The sequence below is a fragment of the Parus major genome, chromosome 28 (genome assembly GCF_001522545.3).
Source record: "Parus major isolate Abel chromosome 28, Parus_major1.1, whole genome shotgun sequence".
Taxonomy (NCBI): Eukaryota; Metazoa; Chordata; class Aves; order Passeriformes; family Paridae; genus Parus; species Parus major.
The window spans coordinates 3,131,031-3,146,823 of NC_031797.1; the positions used below are offsets into that span (position 1 = coordinate 3,131,031).

Consider the following 15,793-nt stretch of genomic DNA (forward strand, 5'->3'; position numbering starts at 1 on the left):
TGCGGTCGCGTTGTGGCGAGGGCAATCGAGTCCCCTGGCAGTACCGTAGGTTTTTATTGAATTGCTCTGTTACAGCAAGCTCGGCCCCGGTGGGGAGCAGCGGGGTCCCAAGGCCAGCCCCAGACCCCCATCCAGCTCAGCTCCCTGCAGGGCATCAATCCCACCGCAGGGAACCGGGGCCAGCCCTGTCCTGGCACTCTGACCCTCCCCAGCACCCTCTGTCCCACGAGATGGTGACACCATGCCAGTGGGCAGGTTGTGCTCAGGCTCCTTCTGTGCAGCTCTGGGGGTCTGCAGTACCCCAAAGCCCTGTGGCCCTGGCTTGCACGGCGGTGACAACCGGGGAGGGGTCTCTGGGGGTCCCTGGGACACCGTGGCCCACTCAGACAGCGCTCTCCTGGTAGCTGTCGTCCTCCAGGAACGTGCTCAGCCTCCTCCCGGGGCTCGGGGCCACATCCTGCCCTGGGGCTGTGACCTCGCCATCGCTCTGCTCCTGGGCAAAGTGAACGAAAACCTGCAGGATGAGAGATGATGAGAGACAGCGCCACAGGACAGGGCCACCACACCCTCACACCGCCTCCCCATCACCTGGTCCAGTGTGGTCTGGGACACAGAGTAATCCTCTATGTGGCAGGGGCCACGGTGGGCAGCCAGAAGGCTGAAGACGGTGGCCAGGGAGGTGACACGGGCAGGCAGGTGGTACTGCAGCAGTCCCCCGTGCTGCTCCCGCAGCACGATGCCGGGGAAATGCTGCTGCAGCAGGTTCTGCACCGCCGCTGGGCCAGGGCCCCCTGCCCGCACCACCACCGTGTACCCATCCCCAAACCTGCAGGGAGAGGGGACACTGCTGTGAGGACTGGCCATGGCCACCACCCTGAGACCCCCCCTTAGCCCCCAGACCCAGTACCTGTTCTTGAGGTGCTGGACACTCCCCAGGCAGCGGAACCGGCCGTTGACCATGATGGCCATCCTGGTGCAGAGTGCCTCACACTCCTCCATGCTGGGGGGGCACGTGTGAGCCCCCCCTAGGGCAGAGGGACATTCCCCTCTGGGGGGTTCCCACCGGAATAGGGGTGCTCCTCTACTGGGGGGTTAGGGGGGCAGAGAGGTGCTGCCCTTTGTGGGGGCTGCAGGCCCCGGGTGGGGACTCACCTGTGGGATGTGAGCACCACAGACCGGCCATCCCGGATAATGCCAAGGATGCGCTCCCACAGGAACCTCCGGGCTTGTGGATCCATCCCTGTTGTGGGCTCATCCTGCAATGGTCCCGGCCCAGGGTCAGCCTGGGCAGGACCCTGGTGCTGCCCTGGGGCCTCCCAGTGCCCCCCTCACCAGGAAGACGACAGGGGGGCAGCCGAGGAGGGCGATGGCCGTGGAGAGCTTGCGCTTGTTGCCCCCGCTGTACTTGCCCGCCGGCCGGTCTGCGTGCGGGCCCAGCCCCAGAGCAGTGATGCCCCACTGAGCCACCTGCGAGAGACAGAGGGGGTGAGGGGTAGGGGCTCCCCATGGGCTGGGGAGGACAGGGTACAGACCCTACCCGGGGGGTCTCCTCCTCTGGGACCCCACGCAGCCGGCTGTAGAACTCCAGGTGTTCCCTCCCTGTCAGCAGGTCCGTGATGGCATCAAACTGGGGACAGTAACCCATGTGCTGGTGGACAGACTGGAGGTCGGTGAGCACGCTGCAGGATTGGGACAGGGAGAGGTGAGCATGGGACAGGGAGAGGTGAACATGGGACAGGGAGAGGTGAACATGGGACAGGGAGAGGTGAACATGGGACAGGGAGAGTGAGCATGGGACAGGGAGAGGTGAGCCTGCCGTGGGATGGGGACATGTGGGATGGGGACATGTGACAGGGATACTGTGACAATAGGAACAAGCAGCTGCAGGGATGAGGCTGCATGACAAAGGACCAGGAAGAGCACAGGGTGGGGACAGAGATGATGGCATAGGTGATGTGGGGACGTGGAGAGGGATCTGAGCTGTGGAGTCCCTGCCTTCACCCACCTGTGCCCCTTCAACCAGGCCTCTCCCAGCGTCACCTCTGTGTCCCCCGTCAGCATCTTGAAGGTGGATGTTTTCCCAGCACCGTTCACCCCCAGGAGACCAAAGCACTGTGGGGGCAGAGCAGGGTCACTGGCAGCCCTGGCTGTGCCCACAGAGCTGTCTGTCTGTCCATCTGTCCCTCACCTCCCCGGGGGGGATGGCCACGCAGAGCCGGTCCACGGCCGGAATCTTCCTGCGCCGGTACACCTGCATGGAGGAGAGCTGGCACTGGGGGCTTCCCCCTCTCACTGCCAGTGGGGCCAGGGCTTCTGGGTGGGCTGGAGCTCACAGCAGGGTCCAGCCCCACGTGCCCACCTTGGTCAGGTCCTTCAGCAGCAGGAGGTGGCCATGTGGGGGGATGCTGCCCACCCTCGCCCGCTCCCTGGCCACATCCTGGTCCTCATCCCTCAGCGAGGGCAGCTCCAGAGCCCGTGGCCTGTGGAAACAGTGGCAAGGGCACATCCAGGGCTGTCCACCCCCCTCGGGCACCCCCAGGGTGCTGTGCCCAGTTCTGGGCTCCTCAGGTTAGGAAGGACATTGAGACACTTGAGCATATCCAGAGGAGGGCAACGAGGCTGGTGAGGGGCTTGGAACACAAGCCCTGTGAGGAACGGCTGAGGGAGCTGGGGATGTTTAGCCTGGAGAAAAGGAGACTCAGAGGTGACCTTATCACTCTTTACAACTCCCTGGAAAGTGGTTGTAGTCAGGTGGGGGTTGGTCTCTTTTTCCAGGCAACAACTGACAGAAGGAGAGGATGCAGTATTAAACTGCACCAAGGGAAATTTAGGATATTAGGAAAAGGGTTTTTATGGAAAGAGTGATAAGGTACTGGAATCTTCTGCAGGGGGAGGTGGTGGAGTCACCATCCCTGGATGGATTTAAAAGAAAGACTGAGTGTGGCACTCAGTGCTGTGATTTAGTCTAGGTGTTAAGGCATGGGTCAGACTTGATGATCTTAAAGGTCTCTTCCAACCTGGTGATTCTGTGATTCTATAATTCTGTGATTTAGTGATTCTGTTATTCTGTAATTCTGTGATTTTGTGGTTCTGTGATTTTGTGGTTCTGTGATTCTGTAATTCTGTGATTTAGTGATCCTGTGATTTAGTGATTCTGTGATTCTGTAATTTTGTGATTTAGTGATTCTGTGATTTTGTGATTCTGTAATCCTGTTATTTTGTGATTCTGTGATTCTGTGATTCTGTGATTTAGTGATTCTGTGATCCTGTTATTTTGTGATTCTGTGGTTCTGTGATTTAGTGATTTAGTGATTCTGTACCCCCCGGCCAGAGCTCACCCCAGGCGCAGGAAGAAGCGGTGGTACTGCAGCAGGAGGGTGAAGAGGAAGAAGACGATGCCCTCGACAGCCATGGCAAACATGTTCTTCCCAGCCAGGTCCCAGGAGAGGGGGGACACAAAGCGCTTGTCCCCTGCAAGCAGCAAGAGGGGCTGTAGGAATAGGGGACTCCTGTGCTGGGCTTTGAGGAGAAGAACAGCCCTGACACCCCTGGACTCACCAAACCTCTCAAAGGCATCAGCCATCGCCTGGTTCTTCACCATGTCAATGAGGCCTCGGCCCAAGCAGAAGTGGGGGAAGATGAGGAAAACCTTCTTCAGGACACGGTTGATGTCATTGAGGTTCTGGTGGAGCAGCAAGGAGAGGGGTGGGGAAGCTGGCACTGGCCCTGCAGGGAAGGGATGGGGGGTCCAGGGCATCCCAAGGCTCACTTGGTCCACAAAGAGCTCCAGCACAAAGGTGGCCACGCTGCCGTTGATGCCGATGAAGAGGTTGATGCAGGTCAGGGCCACGTAGGCGGTGCTGGGGATGCTGAAGAGGAAGGAGGCTGGATACATCAGGGGGGTGATGGACCATCTGCAGGGGGGAGAGGCAGGAGCTGGCCAAGGTGCACCTCCTGACCTGGGGGGCTTGAGACAGCACCCACCCTCCCAAGCACCAGAACCCCCTCAGCCCCCAGCCCCACAACCCCCCTTGCCCCTGCTGGGCTCTGCAGCCCCATCACCCGTAGAGCAGCAGCAGCAGCACCAGGGAGGGCAGGTTGGCTGAGGACACGTAGGATTCCTGCTGGAAGCAGAGGAAGATGAGGATGACCAGCAGGGCGGGGACCAGGTAGTTGCACTGTGGCGATGGAAAAGCCAGGAAAGGGGTCAGGGGTGGGACCAGACCCCTTGGAACTGGTCCCTGTCCCCATCCCCATCCCCACCATGTCCCAGGCGAAGTTGCCCAGCCAGTAGGTGATGGGCTTCATCCCGCTGACGAACTGAAGGTGCTTGGCCTTGCTGACCCGCTCCTCAATGAGGAAGACGACGAAGCTGGCTGGGACGAAGGACATGGCGAAGATCACGCAGATGGAGACCAGCACGTCCACAGAGGTGGCCATCCTGCCAAGGAGGGGAGAGCTCAGCGGGGGCCAGAGGGGGCTGCGGGACCCCCATCCCCAGCACTCACAGGGCGGCCTCGGAGAGCTGCTCCTTGGTGAGGTTGAGGGGGTGGTTGGTGGCCGTGATGCCGAAGCGCGCGGGGTCGGTGCCGGGGGGCAGCCGGGCTCGCAGCAGCCCATTGCTGGCCACGTTGAGGAAGGAGACCATGGCGTGCCAGCCCTTGTTGTTGAACCAGACCTGCAGCAGGGGAGGGCCGGGCAGCTCAGAGCCCCCCACCCAGCCTGGCACTGCCCCTGGCAGCGCCCGGTCTCACCAGGAGCACCCGCACTCCCCACGGGGCTCCTGCTCCCCTCCTTCCCCTCCACTCTCAATCCTTGGGCTGCTCCACCCCTCGAGGAGACACCACTGTCACATCCCTGCTGCCCCCCAGCTCTCACTCCTGAGGGACCCCCAGCCCTGGGCACACCTTGATATTCCTGCGGGCATCCAAACCCTCGATGAAGCGGCTGAGGTTGGCCAGGAGCCGATCCGAGGGGCTGCCCTGGGTGCAGGAGCACAGCGTGAGGAGGGGTCTCCCAGCACTGGGGCACCAGAGCTGAGCCAGGGGCTGAGTCCAGCTGTACCAGGGTGATGTTGAGCAGCACTCGGAGCTCCAGCACCGCCTGATCCACCTCTGCTGCCGACGGCAGGGCCTGGGAGCTGCCGGCGCCCAGGGAGAAGCCGCCGTACCTGCAGGAGAAACGGGGCTCCCAAACTTGGCAGAGAGACTCCCACTGCCAGCGTGCCAGCAGCTGGGCTTGAGGATCCACGTGGGTCCCTTCCACTCCAGGAGATTCTACAATTCCACAATTCTATGGAACCTGCCACCCATTCCCCACTGCCAGCCTTGTGCAAACTCAGCTCTCCACTCAGCCCAGATGGCAGAGTAATGGACACACAGCAGAGGGCTGAAGGCACCTGGATGATGGCTCTGCCCAGGGACCACTCAGGCTCTCCCCAAACCCACCAGGGTCTCCCTTCATCCCTGGCTGTGCCAGGCTCCAGTCCCTGCCCTGCTCACCTCTGCTCATTCACCCACTTCTTGTTCCTCAGCCTGAAAGAAATGAGGTGAGGGGAGACAGAGGGGAGAGAAATCCCCCAAGGAGACATTAGGGCAGCTCCTGTCCACCCAGCAGTGTCCCCTTCCCCTCGGTGTCCCCACTGTGCCCCTGCAGTGTCCCCTGTGTTCCCAGCACTCACTCCTGACGGATGATCTGGGGATAGGTCTTCACCAGATAGTCGGAGATGTTCCTGCCCGTCAGATTCTGAAGGATGTCCCCTGTGCCCCTCTGCACCTGTGGGATGGACAGACGGGCTGGATGGCCACCCAGCTCTGTGGCATCCCCAGAGCATCACCTGCCCCCACAGCCAGCAGTGACAAAGCCCTGAGGCTGCCCCTGCTAGGCTGGGAGTTACCTGGGGGGGTGGGAGCCCCCCGGCCCCCTCAGGACACTCAGGCAGCATCCTGTGTGCCCCCGGCCCACTGCACTGGCACGGGGGGGACGGCCAGGCCCGTGTCCAGTTCCCACGCCGCAGCACTTCCAGCAGGGATGGGGGGGCTGCAGGGACCGAGAATCCGTCGGGGTGGGAAGCTGGTGGGCACAGCCCCGTCCTGGGCACCCGGGGAAAGAGAGAATCCTGTTACCAGCCTAGTGTGAGCCAGGGGCACCGGCACCCAGCACGGGGATGTTGGGGTCTCACAGCATCACACCAGGCAGCAGAGCTGCTCCGTGGGCAGGCGGGCACTGAGGTGGGGACCAAGCCCCGGCTGTCCCCTCCAGCCCCCGCAGCCCCCGGCCCGACACTCACGCCTTCCCCTCCTCCTTCATGCACTTGGTGCCGAAGCCGGGCTCAGCCAGGAGCGCGTCCAGCAGCCGGGCTGTGTCGGGATCTCCCGGGGCATCGTTGCTGCCGGGAGACACAGGATTGAGCTGGTGGCAGTGGCGGACGAGGGACAGGGCGGGCAGAGGGCTGGGGACACACCTGAAGAAGGTGAACTGCTGCCCGTACATCCAGGGCTGGAGCTGTAGGGGCGGGTACTTCCCGAAGGGCGGCACGATGAGGCTGAAGAGCAGCGCGATGCAGACGAAGACGGCGGGGAGGACGATCTGAGGAGGCCGGGGGTGGGGGGATCAGGGCTGGCTCTGCCGCACCTCGCCCCGTCCCCTGCCCCGTCCCCTCCCCGCGGCCCCACCTGCGCGAAGAAGCCGCGGGTGCTGCGCCGAGCGTGGAGCATCCTCTTGGTGAAGAGAGCGCGGAGCTGGCGGCAGGTGAGCGCCCAGCCCCTCACCCTGCCGCTCGCCTGCCCCGCCGCCCCCCGCAGCAGATCCGTCTCCCGGGGCTCCTCCGCTGCCGGGGCAGAGACGGGTCTGGCAAAGGACTCGTGCCAGGCGGGGTGCGGGGGGACAGGGTGCTGGCAGGAGCATCCCCCCCAACCCCAGCAGGGACGGGATGCTGCAGGCAGGAACCCCCAGCCCCCACAACAGCCCCCAGCTCCTACCTCGCCGGGCTCCTTTGGCTCAATGTAAAGGAGAGGAGAGAGGGGTTACAGCCGCGTGGGGGTCAGCACCCACCCGGGGCAGAGCCCCAGACCATCACAGCCCCCCCAGACTCTCATGGCTGTCCCCACGCCAGTTCTCCCTCCAGGATAAGGGGCTGGGTATGTCCCCTGGGATTTCACATCCTACCCCAACTCCTGCACAGATCTGGACTCCCCCAAACCCACCCTCATCCCAGATCTTTGCTCTGGGGACACCCCAAAACTGGGAGGTAGCTATGTTGCATGAGGGTCCCTGAGTATTCCCCTGCTGAAGGGACACGTGCCTGAAGGGACACCTGCTCTGATGGACAGCTGCCCAGATGGACATGTGCCATCTCCCCAGGCCAGGGCTGGAGGTGGGGAGCACTCAGCAGCAGCTCAGGGGTCCCACCTCCCCCATCCTTACCCATCTCTCCATCGGCCACATCCCCATCCCCCGTCTCGCCAGGGACCGCTTCTTTCATGGTGCCTGACAAAATGAGGACAAGATGCCAGGGCAGGACCAAGGGCACAGGCTGTGACACCTCTCTGCATCCACAGGTGCTCCCAGCGGGGCCCCCAGCCTTGGCAGGGACACACGGGGTGCTGGGGACACCCCACCTCTCTGCTCTGGGCTGCTGAGCACCTCCCCAGCCCCCCCATACCACAGAGCTCAGCTCCGGCCAGGACTGAGGGGTTTTACCTGTGGTGTCAGTGTCCAGTGCTGTGTCCTCGGCCACCTTCAAGAAGATCTGGGGGTGTGGGAGGGCTGGTGTTAAACACACACCAGCACCCACAGCCCAGTGAGGGAAACCCCCTGGCCATGGGCACCCTGAAAGCCCTTTGAGCACAGCCCCCTGGGTACCTCTTCCAGGCTGGTGTCAGAGATGCCGTAGCTGGAGACCCCCAGTTCCCCCAGGTGTGCGTCCAGCTCGCGGAACAGCTCCCCGAAGGCCCCGTCCCTGGCCCCGCTGTAGGGCAGGATGAAGAGCACCTCGTGCCCGATGTCCTCCACCAGCCGGGAGCCAGGGACCAGCTTCTGGATCAGTGCTGACAGCTGGGCCACATCTGGAGGGATGGACAGGGCTGGAAACCTGGGGCAGGAGCCACTGGCTGGCACAGACAGCTCCACCCTCCGGCATCCCAGCCTGAGGGGGCCCAGGGGAGATGGAGGGGATGGAGATCCCCTTCTGCACCTCCAGTGAAAGGAGGAGAAGCACCAGACACAGGGCTGTGCACCCCCAGCCTCCCTGGCTGACGGGGGGTGTGTAGGGAGCAGCTGGGGGTGACACTGTGAGGGGACAAAACGCTCACCCACGGTGCTGGCATCACTGCCCCGCTCACTGCCCAGGCCCGTGTCACTGCTGTGCTCCGAGTCACTGCCGTCCTGCAGGAAAGAGTGGCTGGAGCACCCCACAGCAGGCCCTGGCCCCCAGTGCCCCATAATATCCAGGACAGAGACTCTGGCTGCCCTTTGGGGGATGATCACCAGGGCCGAGGGTCCCACCTTTCTGGTGGCACTGGGGACAGTGCCAGTGTTGCCGCCTGTCCCGCTCCTCTCCCGCTTCACCAGGGTGAGGTGGTAGCCGGTGCCAAGCCTGGCCTTGAGGAAGAGGGGGGACCCACAGCAGCAGAGCCGGCCCTGTGAGATGATGGCGGTGCGGTCCCCCAACAGCTCTGCCTCATCCATGTAGTGCGTGGACAGGATGATGGTGCGGCCTGGGGACCGGGAACAGGCTTGACACCAAACCCTCCTGCCGGACCCCCCATTTCAGGTTCTCCCCACCAGCATATCCCACTGCTCCCCCCAGGCTGGGGGGCTCAGAGGATGAAACGGGAGCCCCCAGCCCTGACCTTTGCGGTACTTGAGCAGCAGCTCCCAGATGCTGCGGCGGGAGTAGGGGTCGACGCCGGCTGTGGGCTCGTCCAGGATGACCACCCGGGAGCCGCCCACGAAGGCGATGGCCACCGAGAGCTTCCGCTGCATCCCGCCTGCAGAGGGACAGCGTTGGGGGGGCTCGGAGCCAGCGACCCCCGCTCAGGCACCCGGCCTCACCCCCGCACGCACCCGAGAGGTTCCTGGTCTGCTCCCGGCGCTTGTGGGGCAGCCCCGTGTCCTGGAGCAGCTGCTCCATCTCCTCCTGCACCTGCTGCTCCGAGAGCCCCTTCAGCCGCCCGTAGAACCAGACGTGCTCCTCCACCGTCAGGCTGTGGGGGCAGGGGGAAAAGCAGGGTGAGGGACACAGGGACAGCCCTGCACCACTCCCCAAACCTCCCCACCACTGCCTACATGTCGAAGAGAACGTTGTGCTGGGGACACATCCCCATGGATTTGCGGATGCTGTCGATATCATAACGGATGTCCCAGCCCAGGATATAGGCAGTGCCCGAGGTGGGGGGCAGGAGGCCTGTCAGGATGGACCTGGAGGTGGTGAGGAAAGTGGGTCATGAAGCACAGGAGCAGCAGGGCTTGGGGTCAGGGTACCCTGTCCTGTGTGGGGACCACATGGGGACAGGGTCAGGCTGAGCTCCTGTCCCCAGCCATGGCCATGCAGCCCCTCTGTGGCTCACATGGTGGTGGTCTTTCCAGCGCCGTTGTGGCCCAGGAAGGACGTGATCTGACCCTCGTAGAAGTCCAGGCTCAGCCCGTTGACGGCGGCACGGCCGCTGCCCCCATAGACCTTCACCAGGTTGCGGATGGAGACACCAGGCTGGAGTTCGGCAGGCGGCTCCTCCACCAGCACTGGAAGCCACCAAGGGGTCACATCCCTCGCCAGGACCCCTTGCTGAGGGCAGGACCCCTCGCCATGGGGTGCAGGGCTCTCAACTGGGGAGCAAGGCCTGGGCTGGAGGGCTTCAGCCCTGCTCCATGGCCACTGCCCTCAGCCACACAGCTCCAGGGTGGCCAGGGACTCACCTTGGGGTGCAGCGTGGGGGCTGGTGTGGTACAGGGAGTGCCTAGATGAGGATGACTCTCCAAACCAGTAGCTCTTCAGGAAGGGGAAATTCCAGGGCTTGGGGATCCCGAACTGACCTGCAGCAGAAGGGGCTGAGTGGGGCCAGAGCTGAGTGGCAGCTGGGGGTCAGGGGAGCTGCACTCACCTGGGAAGACGCCCTCGATGTACCAGGTGGCCAGGCCATAGAGGAGAGCGTCCAGCAGCAGCAGCCCCATGGCCGCAGCGAAGCTGTACGGGTCTCCTGGCACGGGGCTGGCAGCCAGGTTGTGCCACTGGATGCCCACCCCCTGCTCCTCGTAGAGGGAGAAGTAATCACAGCCAAAGCCAAAGGCCACGGGGGACAGCAGGCTCTGAGGATGGAGAGAACAGTGTGGGCAAAGATTGGCCAAGGAGGTGCAGCCCAAAGCCCCCCACCCTGAGCACCAGGGGCACGGGAGAGGGGCAGCTCCTCACCACAAGGACGCGGATTGGGAAGGTGATGTAGTCACGCCAGGCGACGCACAGCACGTAGGGCAGGTACAGCGAGAAGTAAATGATGCCACCGCACGCCGAGGCCAGGTTGGCACGGGGGAAGAAGGTGCTGATGAGGAAGCACTGGCTGATGGTGGCCACCGAGAAGGTGCCGAGGAAGAGGAAGATGACTGCTGGGTCGCTGTAGGGCAGGATGTTTCCCATCTGTGGATGGAGGCAGGTTGGGGCCTGTGGAGCCCCCCATGCTGGGGGCAGGTTCCCTGTGTCACCCCCACTGTCCTCTGAGACTTGCAACCTGCCTTGAGGATGAGGACAAGGAGGGCAGAGCTGAGAAGGAAGGGGATGAAGCTGCTGAGGAACCAGCTGAGCCAGAGGATCCCGCTGCTCAGACCCATGGTCTTCATGGTCTCCTTGAGACGCGTCTCCTTCTCGTGCACCACCCCCTTGATGATCATGGCCACTGAGTAGATCCAGGCCAGGGTCATGAAGAGAGGCAGCGAGCGGTTCAGGACCCTCAAGAACCTGGGGAGGTACCACCAGACATTCCACCCTTATGTCAACACTCCCAGCCACTGTTGGGCCAGGACCACCAGGGCACGACCAGCCCTGTGCCACCTCCCCGGTGCAGCGATGCTGCAGGATGCTTGGATGTGTCCCCCATGGCAGCAAGGTGTCACCCAACAGTCCCACGGTCCGGAGCTCCCCCTGCCCACTTACACATCGTCCACGTAGCAGGGGTAGGGCATCTGCTGGACGTAGACCCCTGTCCGTGGGGCAGCCCCAGTCTGCACCCTCACCACTGCCTGCTCCACCAGGTCCTGAATGTAGACGAAGCCCCCCCAGATGTAGCGCAAGTCACTGAAGGGGTCAGCGGCGGGGCCTGGGTCCCAAAACCTGGGGGCAGAGCACCGTGCTGGGACCAGGGATCCCCTGGCAATGGGAACAGGCTGCTTGGCTGGCCGTGGAGACAGACAGGGTGGGCATCCCCCAACCTGTCCTTGATCTTGTTGGTCCTCGTGACGTCGTCAATGTCCATGCGGATCTTGTAGCGGACGTGGGGTGGCAGTCCGGGGGCCGTGGCATTGATGGGGGGCTGGAAAACCACTGCTGCCCAAAACTGCTGCTCCTCCAGCAGCTCCAGGGCCCGGGCTACCAGCTGCTCCTCGGTGGCCACTGCCTCGATCTTGTCCAGGCAGACACACTGTGGGACAGGCAGGGCTCAGTGGGCACAGGTGGTGCAAGGGGCCAGCCCACCCACAGCAGGTGACACACACCTCCATGAACTGTGACAGCGTGCTCAGGGCTGCGTCCACATCAGCGTACACCTGGTGCCAGGTGAGGCCTGGTCCCCCCGCTGGTCCTGCCAGGAATGTGGCCAGCTCTGGCAGCTTCCAGGAGGTGCCATTGAGGAAGCCGTCCAGGAGCTGGGCTGTGCTTGGGGCCAGCAGCAGGTCCTGCAAAGCACCAGGATATGGGAGGCCATGCAACCCACCCTGCTCCTGGCCAGCTGCACCCCAGCACACCCCATCTTGCACCCCACAGCAACCCTGTTCCCAGTGGGAGGAGTGTGGGGTCACACACCTGGAGCACCTGCATCTCCAGGCTGCTGTTGAGGAGGGTGTAGATTTGGGGTCCCAGCTCCTTCCAGGCACCCCCCAGCTCCCCCAGCACCGCCAGCTCCCGGAAGGTCCGATTCACCTGTGTGAGGGAGGTGAGGCAGGTTCAGGATGAGACCCCCCCAAACCCCTCCAGGCCCCCCGCAGCCCCCACTCACCTCAGCCATGATGCTGTCAGGACCGGGTCCAGGTGGTGTGTACAGGATCTTCCCCACAAACAGGGGCTTGATCCCCCGCCAGAAGATCTGTGAGAGGGGGCTGGACTCCAGGCTGCGGAGCAGCTCCCGGCAGAAGGGACCTGGGGGTGCAGAGCTGAGCCCTCAGCACCAGCCCCACACCACCAGCCCCCACTGCCCCCCGCAGCCCCCCACTCACTGGTGCTGCCTGAGGCCACGGGTCTCTGCTCAGAATTGTTACGGTCCAGGAAGGCTTTGACATCATTGTCCTCGTACCAGTTGAGGGAGGGGATCCTGAGCCCCCCGCCCTCGGGGTGTCCACAGGCGATGCGTGACAGGGCTGTGAAGGCACCCGTGCTGCTGTTGGGGGCCCTCAGCCCCACAAGCTCCTGACGCAGCTCAGCCAGGCTGGTCATGGAGGAGACCTGGGGAGAGTGGGAGAGAGTGGAGAGGGGCAGTGGGGGGACAGGGGCACCCAGGGACACGGTGGGGGTGGCTGGGGGGCAGGGGAGTGAGGGGTGTTACCTCCTCCATCAGGGATGCTGCATCCCGCAGGAAGCTGCCCAAAGCTTCCACGGTGCCCGTGATCCCGCCCAACTCTGAGCTCAGCTGTTCCTACAAGGGGCATGAGAAGGGGGTCACAGCCCTGCCGGGGAGGCCAGGGGTCTCTGCCTCGGTGTTTTCCAGCACCCGACCGCGCTGGGGGCTCACTGTCAGGAGTCGTGGGAAGTCCATCTGGGAGAGGAAGGAGCCCTCCATGGCACGGAGCTGGGAGCTGGGCAGTGCGCAGAGTTCTTGCTGCAGGCTCTGGGTGGAGTCGGCATTGCCGCCCACCAGGAAGCCCCCCAGGGCCGAGGCGTTGCAGACCAGGGCCTTTAGCGGGAGGCGGATGCTCGCCAGGGAGAACTGGAAGGAGAGGGGAGTCATGATGCGATCACGGGGAGTGGGCGCCGGGAGTGGGCACCGCCCCGACACTCACGATGCGGGGGCTGAGCCGAGCCCCCATCAGCTCATCCACAAGCGCCGGGGGCAGAGATGTGTTGGTCCGCAGGAACTGAGAGAAGGTCTCGTTCTCTCTCAAGTAGTCCCGCACGGGCAGAGCTGGGGGAGCAGGGATCAGACAAGGGGTCTCGCTCCCCCGGCACCCCCCGCCCCCGGTGCTCACCCCTCCGCTGATTGCCGCTGTCCCGGAGCCGGCGCAGGGCGGGCAGGAGCCGGGAGAAGCTGTGCAGGAGCCGCTGCCCGTGGCCGCGGAGTAGGACCTGCCGGGCTTCGGTCAGGAGGCGGGAGAGGCTGCGACATGGGACATGGGGTGGGCAATGAGACCCCGGGCCAGCCCCGCTCTGCCCCGCAGCTCCCCAGCCCCGCCGCTCACATGGAGCCGTCGAAGTTGCCCACCACGCCAGGGGCCTCTCCCGCCGTGGGGTGGCGGAAGCAGGGGTTGTTCATGTTGCAGATGATGCCCTGCAGCCAGGGCAGGGTCCCCGCCGAGGGCAGCGCCTTGTTGGGAAAGTGGCCTGAGGGAGAAGGAGGTTCAGGGGGGCAGTGTAGGACCCCCGGGACCTCACACACACCCGAGCAGAGCGAGCCCTGTGACCACCTCCCGTGTTTGTCACCCCGGTGTCACCTCGAAGGGCTCCCTACAGGGGCACACAGAGGGGTCTTGGCTGGCTCAGGGGGTCCTGCAGGGGACACTCACACTCATGCTGCTTAAAGGGCGGGTGGGATCGCCGCACTGAGATCAAGATAAGGAAGAGGAAGAGGGGCCACAGGATCTCGATAGCCAGCTGGATCTGGTGGAGACGCAAGGTTGGTGGGGATCCCGGCCCCCATCAGTGTCCAGGGCTCTGCCTGTCCCTGTGGCAGAACCCAGCGGCTCTGGGTAACCCCACCCCAATCACCCACTCACCCGCTGCCGCCGGCGGTAGGTGAAGTTCTTCCAGAGCAGCAGCCCCAGCTGGGTGCCCACGGCCATCGCGGGGGTCGCGGGCCCCGCTTGGCTCCGGCTGCGGGTGAGGGCAGGGGGGGGTAGCCCCAAGCTGAGGGTGACGGCTGGGCTCTCACTTCCTTCTGCTTCGGGGCTTATCACACCCCGGGCACAGTGCCGGGCACAGGGCTGAGCTCCGGGGCCGGCAGGAGCCGGACGGCATTCCTGCAGCAAAGCTCCTTTCCGGAGCTAAAGGCTCAAATCACATTCTTTCCTAAATCAAAAGCACCAGAATTGGGCACGAGCTCTGTCCAGGAGCCAGGAGCACGATTCGCTGCCCACGCCGGGCACAGGGAGCGGTCTGGCACCCCAGAAGTAGCTGCGGGCGGGCTGGGCAGCCCGGGGGAGGCTGAGACCTGCCCGTGCCTCAGTTTCCCCGAGAGAGGTGGAGCATTCATCAGCCCAGGAGCGGAATTGCTCCGGTTCAGTGAGCTCGAGGTGCGAGCTCCGACACCGGGATCCCGCGGGCAGCAGCCGCTTGTCTGCCAGTTCTTGGGAATTCACCCACCCATGGAGCGGGGCCAGCAGCTCTGGGGCCCGCCAGAAAAGCTCTGCCAAGGCGGTTCAGCTACGAGCTCGGTGGCGGCGGCGGCACGACCCAACCCGCAGCGTTCCGCCCGGTGCACCCACCCGCGCCCCGGGAGAACCGAGCTCCGGGGCGGCTCCCCGGTCACCGCGAGCCTGGGACACCCCCTCCCCCGACTTGCCCCTCGTTTTCCCCCGGGGCCGGGGGAGCCGCGCACTCACCCGCAGCCCCGCGCTCGCCGCCACCCGCCCGCGCCCGGGGCTAAGCCGGGTCCCGGGCGCAGCCGGGATAAGCGGGCACGGGGCAGCGGGATTAGGATCCCGGCTGGGAAATCCGCCTAATCGGCCTGCGGGGCCGGACACGAGTGGATCCGGGGGCAGGATTCCTCCGGGGATGCACCGGGGTCAGATGGGGTGACACGGAGAGAAAGAAGCTGTCGGGGTGGAGGTGACACGGGGCGACAGAGGTGTCTGGGAGTCCGCATCCGCTGGAAACGGAGGGTGCTGCGGAACTGCCGGTCCCGGGGGAGCCCCATCCCGCGGGGACCGCGGCTCTTTTCGGGACAGAACAACCACAGAATCCCTGGATCCTCCCGGGGGACTCGCGTGGGAATCTGCTCACTCATCTCACGAGGACAAACACGCCGCCTCGCTGCCACCAGGAGCTCGGCGGACCCCGCGAGCCCGGCAACCGCCGGACCGGCAGCTCCCGGCCCCTCCAGTCCCGCGTCCCCCAGCTCGGTTCGGCCGCACGGAACCCCTCTCTGGGCGGGGTGCGGAGTCACCGGGAGGCGGACCGGCCGGGAAGACGTGGGGACAGCCCGGGGGAGAGACGGACAACCGAGGGAGGCCATGGGGACAGCTCGAAGGGACGATGAGGACAGTCCAGAGGGGACATGGGGACAGTTCAGGTCTACGATGGGGACACGGGGATTACCCCCGGGGGGGCGGGGAGGCACTAAGAACCTCAGGGGGACGCTGGGCGGCCACATCCAGCCGAGACCAGCAGCCGGGACACAGCCTCCCCTCTCCCCCCTCGCAGCCCCCGGCCCGGGACCCCCGT

The 15,793-nt window shown here is 64.5% G+C and overlaps 1 protein-coding gene across 2 annotated transcripts; it reads right to left on the reverse strand.

The window, feature by feature from the left end:
* Positions 1-37: 37 nt before the first annotated feature.
* On the reverse strand, positions 38-15,749 carry ABCA7 (ATP binding cassette subfamily A member 7). 2 transcript variants are annotated; one of them, XM_015651850.2, is made up of 51 exons: positions 14,953-15,749; positions 14,128-14,419; positions 13,918-14,011; positions 13,594-13,735; positions 13,384-13,511; positions 13,198-13,319; positions 12,930-13,124; positions 12,744-12,833; positions 12,418-12,643; positions 12,201-12,340; positions 12,008-12,124; positions 11,701-11,880; positions 11,419-11,627; positions 11,144-11,320; positions 10,726-10,948; positions 10,409-10,630; positions 10,101-10,305; positions 9,916-10,032; positions 9,570-9,741; positions 9,289-9,420; positions 9,067-9,206; positions 8,853-8,990; positions 8,506-8,717; positions 8,313-8,385; positions 7,864-8,066; positions 7,702-7,750; positions 7,426-7,488; positions 6,981-6,998; positions 6,675-6,829; positions 6,464-6,588; positions 6,290-6,388; positions 5,897-6,092; positions 5,681-5,775; positions 5,502-5,534; positions 5,065-5,170; positions 4,908-4,982; positions 4,509-4,678; positions 4,264-4,441; positions 4,063-4,178; positions 3,770-3,914; positions 3,559-3,682; positions 3,339-3,471; positions 2,360-2,480; positions 2,189-2,251; positions 2,006-2,112; positions 1,538-1,679; positions 1,333-1,467; positions 1,153-1,256; positions 908-1,000; positions 589-826; positions 38-514 (listed from the first exon to the last, which is right to left on the reverse strand). In XM_015651850.2, the coding sequence occupies exons 2-51, from the start codon at positions 14,191-14,193 to the stop codon at positions 383-385; spliced, it is 6,738 nt and encodes a 2,245-aa protein (XP_015507336.1). In that variant the 5' UTR covers positions 14,194-14,419; positions 14,953-15,749; the 3' UTR covers positions 38-382. The 2 variants fall into 2 exon arrangements, with proteins under 2 accessions (XP_015507336.1, XP_033376014.1); XM_033520123.1 differs by lacking the exons at positions 6,981-6,998; positions 14,953-15,749 and having other exon boundaries at positions 14,128-14,899.
* Positions 15,750-15,793: the final 44 nt, after the last annotated feature.

Excerpts from the sequence above, each read along its gene's own strand:
- ABCA7 (XM_015651850.2), bottom strand. The coding sequence starts at position 14,193 with ATGGCCGTGGGCACCCAGCTGGGGCTGCTGCTCTGGAAGAACTTCACC. Across the intron at positions 12,644-12,743 it reads CAGCATCCCTGATGGAGGAG|GTCTCCTCCATGACCAGCCT; the intron begins GTAACACCCCTC and ends CACTCTCCCCAG. Across the intron at positions 5,535-5,680 it reads CCCCAGATCATCCGTCAGGA|GCTGAGGAACAAGAAGTGGG; the intron begins GTGAGTGCTGGG and ends CATTTCTTTCAG.